The sequence below is a fragment of the Toxotes jaculatrix genome, chromosome 5 (genome assembly GCF_017976425.1).
Source record: "Toxotes jaculatrix isolate fToxJac2 chromosome 5, fToxJac2.pri, whole genome shotgun sequence".
In the NCBI taxonomy this organism is placed as follows: Eukaryota; Metazoa; Chordata; class Actinopteri; family Toxotidae; genus Toxotes; species Toxotes jaculatrix.
In genome coordinates this window covers 16614969-16625419 of record NC_054398.1, presented here as the reverse complement: position 1 = coordinate 16625419, position 10451 = coordinate 16614969, and the positions used below count along the sequence as shown (strand labels likewise).

At 42.4% G+C, this 10451-nt stretch overlaps 1 protein-coding gene across 1 annotated transcript; it reads left to right on the top strand.

The window, feature by feature from the left end:
- Positions 1–1608: 1608 nt before the first annotated feature.
- Positions 1609–10252, top strand: c5h15orf39 (chromosome 5 C15orf39 homolog). Its single transcript, XM_041039319.1, has 4 exons — positions 1609–1808; positions 4284–7572; positions 8461–8495; positions 10117–10252. Exons 2-4 carry the CDS (start codon positions 4326–4328, stop codon positions 10120–10122), a joined length of 3288 nt encoding a protein of 1095 aa, XP_040895253.1. The 5' UTR covers positions 1609–1808; positions 4284–4325; the 3' UTR covers positions 10123–10252.
- The last annotated feature ends 199 nt before the right edge of the window (positions 10253–10451 follow it).

The window sequence follows — 10451 nt, the reverse complement described above, 5'->3', positions numbered from 1 at the left end:
CCCAGCCCGCTCCTGGCCCCGGGGAACAAACCCTTGTTTGAGATCCTCTGTTTACTTTATAAACGGTTTAAATTATCTGCCAAATGTTTGCTATGAATTATCGTGGACATATGTATATTAGATTTAACAGAATTCACAGAGGTGATCTTTAACACAAGTTATTGTGCCAATAATATCAGGTAATAAGAGGTAGCAGGTGACTTAAAAAAAAAGATAATCAAATTGTCTCCTCATTCTGTGTAATCATTCACTGACTTGGCTACCAGTAACAGGTTCCTGGGGGCAGGGGGGTCAGGGTGTTAGAGAATTTCCTGTCCTTCTATAAAAGCTCTTAGCCCCTGACTACAGTTTTCTGTCTTTGAAAGCTGCAGTGCCTGTCTTTTCCTTTCCAGTTTAGACATACATTTCTAACAGTTGACTACAATACTGTATGACTTTTATGCATCATTTTGGTTTCTGTGTTTGAACATCTGTGTTGCTGTACCCATATGGCCCACTGTTAGTCCCTTGATGCCTTGTGTTGGTTAGCCTTAAGCTGTAATGCCATGGTAACTGGAAATGGGGGAGATGTGAGAGCGCTCCGTGGGGAAACGTGCCTGCCTCCTCTCCTCAGTCAAACCCCTTGATGAGCATCTCTTTACCTGCGAGGCCACGGGGACTGATGGAAGCCACCAACTTGTCTAGACTAAACTGTGGCAGCCCCACAGGACACACAAATTAGACTCCAACTCATGGGTGTAGAGGGACCAGTATGATGCAAGTGCAACAAAAAATTAACTCATTCAGAGGGTAAATCAAGTGGAAGAATTTAGATTCACAATTATGTCGGATTATCTGTACCTCAACCATAATGGTCTTATTAAAGTACAAGACATGCTGCCAATTCAAACATCACTGCTTTACTAGTACCTTTACAGAGTGAAGTTGTACATGTGTATGTTAATGATCATGGACAAACTAAAATGTGAGGCATGATCAATGAGAGGAGGGAAAACAGTCTGACTGAGGTAATGGCTGACCTGATTTTAACTTTGGTCAGCTGAAGTGAACCATTAACTACATTAGGAGGAGGCCAACAAATGGTAAATCTGTAATAGAGCCTCCTTTCATGGAAGACTTTTGTTTACACAAACTGTTTACAGATGTTATATTATGCTCTTATTTTTTAAATTCAATGTCTCATCCTTAGCTCTTTTGCTGTGTAGCTCATTAGAGGTTTTAGGAGTCCTAGGAGTAGGAAAGGCATCCATTGTACAGCATTGTACCTGTCATTTAGTAAGACTAACCATGGTGTTTTTCAAGAGAAAACAATATATTTGAACTTATTTTCTTGTTGCAAAAATAAATGGCGCACACTTGTGTTATCTGTCAATGAATGAATGAAAACAGGCGACTCTTAAGTTCATTTTTTGGCGTCACTAGCAGCCAGCTGGCAACCGGGACATTAGGATACAGCCAATAAAAGTGAGAAAGTCACCAGCAGGAAAAAAAAAAAAAAATCACGTGTAGAAAACAAGCAGTGGATCGACAGAGGGTGTGACTCCGCCTATTGATCAAAGACCATCCTCCTCCCTTTTGTCTTTTCTTCAGTTTGTTAACTTCTCTAAAAGCCGCGTGGACTTTGGGGCGAGCCGCTCAAACCTTTTGGCAGGCCTTCATTTCGTTTCGTGGGATCTTTTTTTTTTTTTTGCTGCTGCTGCCGGGGCTGACAAGTCCACCAACAAGCCGAGAAGACGCTGCTGCCTCTTTTTCTTTTCTTGTTTCATGGAGTCTGTGTGGAAATCATTTGTTGTCATCACAGCAGCGAGGTAAGAAAAGTCATTCGCTGCTCAGTCCTCAAGTGTCTAAATCAACGACAGATTATGAGACAGGTTGCGCAAAGGGCAAGGGGTGGAAAAGGAAATCATGGTAAACATACCCGTAGCCTTACATCCACCGGGAGAGCATGTGAAACTATTTCATACACCCAAATCAGTGAGTCCATCACAAGCATTTGAAACGGTGTTCCCCTTACCCACAGTGTGGTTTTATTTTCTACCGTGTTTTGTGACGCTTTCGCAGCCTGTATGGAAATTAGTCGCCCTGACTCTGGCAGTCGAGCTCCTGCACGTATATTATTTTCATATTATTTGCGTCCTATTAATTCGAGCAGCTGTTCGTAGAGGCAGGACAGAAAGCTGGTGTGTTTTCACGTAACTCGTAACGTAAAAACAAAGCGGAGGAGAAACTTTTTCGCAGAGTTTAAGTTCCGTTTTTTTTATGCCTGGACGTGAGTCATGTTCTCTTAATGGTTGCTCTGAGACCAACTGGCGGAAACTGATGAATTTATTTATTTATTTATTTATTTATCAATCATGCCGTGAACTAGTTACCAGAATTAGTTACCAGATAAATGATTGATAACTTTTACACGAACTGCAATGAGGGGAATTGTTGCTCGCTCACTCTTCTTCCCACGTGGTTTGAGGGTCAGCCTGTCAGTTTGGGAGAGTTTGCTTTCGGAAGTCACAGTCTCCATCACCCTTGCCCTACAGATCGAGTGGTGCGGACACACACACACACAAACACACACACACTTCACAGAGCGCGGCTTTCAGTCCGTTGAAAACACCTCTGCGCAGTTTCCTCCATGCACCCAAAACCACATTTCTCCTCGCTGTGCGCAGATAAGCCATCGCTCTGTACTTTTCTGAAAGGTGTCAACAGGATGAACCGATAACATCTGTCAGCACTGCAGGGCAGTGTGCTGCCATGACCCTGGATCAAGTCTTAATGAGGCCCGTATGTGAGGTCACAGTGAGAACTGGGTGTTTATCTGGGTGTAATCTTGCATTATAGCCTCCAGATATGATTTGAATTTCACCTTTATAAAGTTTGCTAGTTATATGTGTTGTATGTGCAGCTGTTTGAACACACACTGGCAGATGTTATGCTCTGAATCTGGCTACCTGTCAAAAGGCAAGGGATGTTTTTGCACTATGATCTGTTTAGTTTGGGGGGAGGGTGTAAAGTGGAGAGGGCTGTCCACCAGTGGGACAACAACTCCAATAGTAAAAGTTACAAATAATGAAAAAGGGGAAAAAAACAAAAAAACCAACCTATACTGTTCAAACGGGTTCATGCAGATCCTTGTGTGGCAGAGTTCATCACGTGATGAGGTCATCTTTCTTTCTTCCTCCTCCTACAAGCTGACAATGTCAGACAAGATTGTGTTGTGTACAAAGACTGTGTGCTGCCTTCAGGTGCCTGTTGGAAAACCCACATTAGGACATGAACATAAATTAATATTATGATACAGTAAAGATGCAGTTCTGTATCTTAGTGCAGAAAAGTTACATTTATTTATCTATTTCTAAATCTTGTTTCCTCCTTTTTAGATGTTGCATATTAATGTTTAGTAATTTTAGTGTGTTCTGGAAAGTAGATTAATTGAAAAGGAAAGTAATAGTCACACCACTTCACTGGAGAACTGTATGAAAAGGGAACTATGGTATGACTGGTGGTGATAAAACGCAGAATAAAAAAACAAAGTCTGCTGTTGTGTTGAGTCTCAGGACATAAACACAATGATGATGAGAAGTACCTGTTAGATGAGGTTTGATTTGAAGAAGTTCTGTTTTGATAAAACTGAAACTGATTCTTTTCGATGTGATGGGGATGACACATTCTAACATCTGAAATCAGCCGTAGTAAAACCCCTAAAACACATCAAAAATGACTCGGATATATCATATATATCATCTATCATATTTGTAGATGTGGCCATGAAGTGAAGACTGCTTTCAATCACACATGGATATTATGTCACCACCATAACCGGTAATGCTGGAGGCTGCACCACTAGAGCCGGTTTGTTTACTGCAACATGTGGCAACTATCACATTAGCTGTCTGTAGAAAGTTGTTCTCATTCCTAGCCTTCCTCATTCACTAAAATTCTGTGTATAAGTGTTAAGTTATGATTGTTACTTCCTTGCCACGTGCTGTATTTTATTATTATTCCACCAGTGTGCGTTGGCTGGTAAGGGTATATGTGATATACATGTGATAAGCCACAAGATCCAGCAAGATTGAGAAAATGCCTCAAGCAAGCTGTTATCTTATGATGCCTCCTTGAAGTGTGCAAAGTATTTGTTTTTCTGCTATGTATCTTGCCTTCCTGTCTGATGTCTGAGGTGGGAGTGTATTCCAGCAAATTAAAGTGATGGATCTCTTTAACTAATCCTGCATAAATGTTTTTAAAAAATGGATGCTGGTGTCTAATTGTTGTTTTTATATTCTTAGATCTGGAGCCGTATCAGTACGCCATTGTAACAAAGTTACTACATGATGAGCAGCCAGTCGATGCAGACCCTCATTGACCCAGTGTTTCAAAGCAAGATGCCATTATTGGATGGAACCGTAGCGGCCCCAGGACTGTCAAGGCCACAGAATATGTCTGGTTTCCTGGATAAGCAGACATTGCAGTACAGTGGGGCCTATTTTACTTACGAACCCAGAGGAAAGGACGGAGCAGGATTCACTCCTCCTTGGAGCCACTCAAAGACCTCTCTGCTGGATGGCAGGAGTCCTGTGAGTCACCTCTCTGGCATGGAGGGACAAAACCGCATGATTTACAGGCAAGACAGCATTTCTTCAGAAGAAGGCAGTTCTAATTCGTCCTCTTTATGTCATGCACCAGTACAGCAGAGCTTTACCATATACTCTAAAAGTCCTGGGGTCAGCAGTCCTACAGTTGGTACATCAGTGGCTGTTAAAAAACACAAACCTGGAGGAGAGAATTCATCTCCACCATCTGAAAACCCAGTTTACTTAGCGATTCCTAAGCCAGTTTACAGACATAACCCCTGCTGTAATGAACTGGGCTGTGTGATAGGACAACGATACAGTGTGGAGCACGGCTCTCCGAGGATACCAAACACTGTATATGACCATGACTGGATGCAAACTGATGCTCACTACACTGAAAGACCGCCTATTCAGAGGAAGGCGCAAGACACACTGCTACAACAGCAAGGTTTACAGTTTGAGCCCAGTGCAGGACCACTGAAGAGGATGACCGCAGAGACATACAGCCCAAGTACAGCAAGGACATTGCCTGCTATGATTGACCCAAACTACAGCAGTTACCCCTGCACCCCAACTCGCACACTGTTTGGTTCTTTAAGTGAGCAGAGCCAGCGGTTACAGACTTCCCCCAGAGGCTACCCTAGCCTATACCCCTCCCATCCTACATATGAGCATATGACCTCAGAGGTTTATCAGGAACGCTCTCCCATGTCCAAATATGGCCAGCTAACACAGCACCCAATGTTTTACTACCCCCAGGCAAATGAGGAGGTACAAAACAGCACACGGTGTAAAAAAACTGGCAATAAGCAGAGAGAAGATGTCCCTGTTATTCTTAAACACACAATCTCAGCCCCCCGGGAGCATTACATAGTGCCTCAGTCGCTTCATGGTGAGATTCCTTTCACCTATCCTAGCACTGAAACGTTGCCAAATCATTCCTTTCTGCAGGGTTTTGACTATCCATATTATGCAGTGCCTAGATTTCATTTAAATGCAAGCCAACTCAGAGCGCCCCTAAAAAGGCAACATGCATTGCCTAGTTTTCAGACTAATAGCATAAATGTTTCCCCATCCAGCCAACACATGGATCACCCCTTGGCCTCTGCAACCAGTCTACATAAGGACAAACCCAACACCAGCCTGCATGCTGACCAATCACAACCTTCCTCACCATTCCTACGTGTAGACCAAACCAGTCCTGCCAGATGTATAAGCCAATCTGGCGTCTCACCACCCAGCATCCCAATAAACAGATTTTTTCCCCCACTCTCCAGCCTCCATGTAGACCCACACATCCTTCCACCAGTTGGTTTGAACATGAGCAGACTCATGGACTATTCCTCCTGTGAAGCCCAGGTCACGTGCCCGAAACAGCCAAAAGGCCTTCCTGTTTCCCCAGCGGCATGGCTGCCCCGGTCGCCCAGTCACAATTCAGATCGCATGCACACAGCTGTAGCTAATAGTGCAAATGTCAGAAAAATTATTTATTCCCCCGCAGATGCAACAGGAAATAAGTACAATGGCCCTACATCTAGTTCAGGCATTGCTGTTCTTAAACGGTGCCTGAAGAGAAGTGTTTCTCACTCATCTCCACCCATCAAAGTAAAAGAAGAGGGAGAGGATCTATGTGAAGTCGAACTCATTAAGAAACGACAAAAGGTGGAAATGGATGATGTCCAAGTAGGAAATAAAACTGACTCTCCTCCTATGCCAGTCATTGACAATGTCTTCAGTCTGGCACCATACCAAGCATACCTGCAGGCCCCTGGAGTGTTATTTCCGGGCAGAGTAGCTCAGAGAACCATCCAGTCCTCTGCGCACCGTGAAGTCAAAACCAATCCAGACATCAAAGAGAAAAGGCCAGATCAAGATGAACAGCAGCTTGATGTCTGTGTAGTTCCCAAAGAAATCTGTCCAGATACTCCAACTGAGATACCTGTTGCAGAAATCTTTGAACCCAAAAATATTAAAGTGGAAAAAGAAGATCCGTCAGAGACAGACAACACTGTAGCGTCTCTTGTTAGTCAGAAGGACTGCAGCAAAGTCACAATCAAAAAAGAGCCTGAAGAGACTGGTTCATCTGACAGTGGGCCCATGTTGGTGATAAAGAAATGTGAACCTGATGAGCTTGAAAGTAAATCCTCATTAGCAGATGAAAAGGAGGCTTCACATGAGCGCAAACCTGTAGAGTTGACTGCACAGACGAACTCGTCTTCTCAGGGTGATGCATGTGCGCTGCATAAGCAGGTGGCCAGCCTTCAATCCAAATCCATGACTCCACCTCAGCCATCTGAGAGCAAGCTAAATTTCAAAAACATTCCTCCCCATTGTTTAAAACTTTCCACCTACAAAATTCTTCTCCCTGATACGAAGCATTCCAGCCCCGTTCCACCCCCAGAGAAGCCACCTGCACAGCCAGTGTCTGACTTCATACCAAAATTAGAGCTCCAAATGCCTGTCCGCAAGCACTTCTTTGAGCTGCACCATTGCCTCTGCAAGCTATTATCCAAATCTGTGTCAGCCTCTTCAGAGCAGGAGCTCAGAACCTGGTTGTCTCAGTTGGAACTGACCGAACCTGTATCCCCATTAACCAAAGTCCAGAAAGTGTCCTGTTTGTTGGGGGTAAAAACCAGAGAGGTGTGGCTCAATGAGGAGATGAAGTCAGCACTCCATGAGGTCCTCGAGAGGTTGAAAGAGTACACCACCCAGGAACGCTGTCCTTTTCCACATGTCATGCGAACGGGGGCAGTGTTCATCCCCATGCTGGTGATGAAGGAGCTGCTGTTTCCCATGGTCCAGGGCAGCTTCATAGACCAGGTCCTGCAGGAGCACAAAGTGGAGCTGCGGCCCACTACGCTCTCCGAAGAGAAGATCCTCATCCAGCTACATAAACGAGCCTGCTCCTCGCGGCTCAGGAGACTGATGTCCCTCAAACACCTTCCTGACATCTATGCTGACGTGGTCAACCTTTTGCATTACACCTGTGTCTGCAAACATCTGGGTGAGTGCGTGTTCAGTTCACAGTTACTGAGATAATGTTGTGAGTCTGTGTCATGCATGTGAATGTTTTTCTAGTGAAGAAAGGAATGAAATGGGCTTTGCAGTGATGTAATGTTGGTTAAAAACGTCTTATTTTAGCTCTTAAAATATTTCAGTTTATTTTCCAAGTTAATGTTGCTCTGGGATGGTAATATGGCATTTTGTCTCTCTTGGTACTGTCAACCACACAAATTAGAGGTGTTACGATAAGCTACACTTGTGTTAATTACTCCTCATGGGGTATGCTGGACACCCCTACTTATGACTAACACTGAAGTAAACAAATGTTCATGTAGGAGACAGGAAATGAATGGATAATGGACAATTATTTCAGGGGCATGCACGCACGAACGGAAGGCTTCTTCTAGGCTACTTCTCTTTTTCAGTGCTAAAACTGCAGTTTATTTTGTCAGTAAATGTAACTTTTCACCTCAGTTGTGAGTGAAAAATATGTCTCTGCTTGTTAAAAAAGTAAGGATGAGGTGTGAGTTCTTACTCTTACCTATGATAGATCATAAGAGACACTAATAATTCATATGATACTGTTTCAGATATAAATTCTTGCTTCTTGACAAATACTTTAAAAGATTATGCCTCTAGTTTAATAATTTAGCCATGTGATTATGTACAACATGATTGCCATAGCAACAGTACTTCCTGTCTTTCCTTGCAGATTTCTGGAAACCCCCTTTGGGTAGACAGTGTGATTTACTGATTCTTTTGGATTTTATGTAAAAGCATTATATTTTGACTGTTAACTGTATCTAGGTTTACCTTTTACCCCTTTTAGTAAAGAACCAATCAAAGTAAACAATACATATTCAATATAAAATCCATTTATTTTTTACAGAATCAACTTCACCTGATGTCCAAAAGAGAGTCCAGGTATATTTATTTTTTATGTTGTCCCTCAATCTCACTATTCTTTGCTTTTTTTCCTGATAGGAAAGCAGGAATAATTTTCTGCTAACTTTTTATAACAACTCACAAGAAGTTGCATGATTACATTGTATTTGGGAAGGTGTGTGGAAAAATGAAAGTGTCCATCATCATTATTATTATTATTATTATTTTGGTCAGTATTAGTGGACTTTAAGAGTGTAACACAGGCTGGTGAATCATACTACCAGAGGAAGGAAGTGACAGCCTGCAGCACACAGGGGGATTAGACTGCGCACTGGCACATTTTGATCCCTTTGGATTGGAGAGAAGTTCATGGTTTCAGAAGATGGTAATCATCATCATTTCACCATCTGTGCTGTTTAGTCATAGAGGGAACTAAGTGAGCGCTGTTGTGAAAAGTGTTTATTGTCCATGTGTTTAAAGGATAAGGTTGGACACGGCTGTGTTTTGTTACTGTCAAATCCAATGAAAAGAGCAAAACCAACAATGTGTTAATCTGTCTTTCAACTTTTCTGTGACTCTCAGCCCCAAGCCCATTTGCTCCTACTGAAGTTGAATAATTTTAAAAACTGGGTCGCATGTAGTTTCATTTAAAACAAAAATGGCTTAGTGATTTCCTAAAACAGCTGGATACTAGTTTTTTTTTTTTTTATTTTTTTTTTAAATTTGTTTTGACTATTTTCAGTTGCATATTTGGCACAGTAGTTAGTATTTTTGGCTGCAGGGTGGCTCTATGAGGGATTGACTCAAAAAAAGAGAAACTGCACTGCCCATGCTCATTGTAATGACGAAACATTTTACCCAGTTAAATGAGTTATATCAGGCTTTGGCTGCACAGGCAATACATCTTATAAGGATTAATTCATTGTTTGTTTCTGTGCTTTCATTGGATTTGTTGACAATGAGATGAATATAGATTATCCGCAGACTTGTCCTTTAATTTTGCCTTTTTACCTTGTGTCCTTTGACAGCTATCAATTTATTTGGCGCATGCATTGGCTAAGTGAATTGGGTTTAATCAAATTTCCATTCACTGCTGACTTTATTAACAATTCACGTGGTTTGGGAGCACTTGACTTTGGTATCTGAACATTTCCCTTGTCCTACCCTTGCCTTGATGCTGTTTTATCCCTGACTGATAGCATCCCTTGTAGCAGCTGACTTCTTCCCAGCCTTCGTGTTTACTCCCACAGCCTTCTATTCTGTCTGCACAAAGGGTGTTTCGTGGTGGAGGATCATACTGTCCAATCACCATATCTGCTGATATTAATAGAATAGGTTCTCATTGTTCTTGTGTGCTGAATAAGCGGTATGGGAGGATGGATTTGACAACCTGTGTGGAGGTGTTGGACTTTGTGGTTGCTAGTTGGCATTTTAGGAATCATCTCTTGGGAAACAAAGTTATTTTTTTTGAATCAGATACTCCTGAACATCTTTCTCTGACTCACTGTCCAAATGCTCTCCCTGATCACTAACAAAATTCTATAAACTCTTTAACTCTTACCTTCCCATTTTGTCAGCAACCTTATTTTTATATGTCTGGAATATATATTTTTTAAATTTATTTTGACCTCTCCTTATTGCTGTATTCCCTGTGTTGCAGGATTAGATATGGATCGCCCTGCAAACAGAGAAAAAGACGACAGTAGTGAGGACACTCCTGTATTTTCAGACATCTCTGCCTCACCAGTCTCACCCCCAGAGTCACACCCACAGAGACACCCCAAGGACCAGGAAACAAAATCACACTTGAACAGAAATAGAACAAAAAGCAGGGTAAAGAGCAGCTCGAGGCGCATGTTTCTGGACAGCAGTTTGTCAAATGAGGAGGAGGCAGATGACACAGAAAAGACTGTAAATGGAGGCGTGCTCAATGAATTTCGCAAGAAAAGCTGGACTGCCAATCAGTCTGAAGAGACCGAGAATAGAGGAAGTGAC

Coding starts and splice junctions, on each gene's coding strand:
- c5h15orf39 (XM_041039319.1), top strand. CDS start 4,326: ATGATGAGCAGCCAGTCGATGCAGACCCTCATTGACCCAGTGTTTCAA. Junction 7,573..8,460: donor CTGTGTCTGCAAACATCTGG/GTGAGTGCGTGT, acceptor TATTTTTTACAG/AATCAACTTCACCTGATGTC.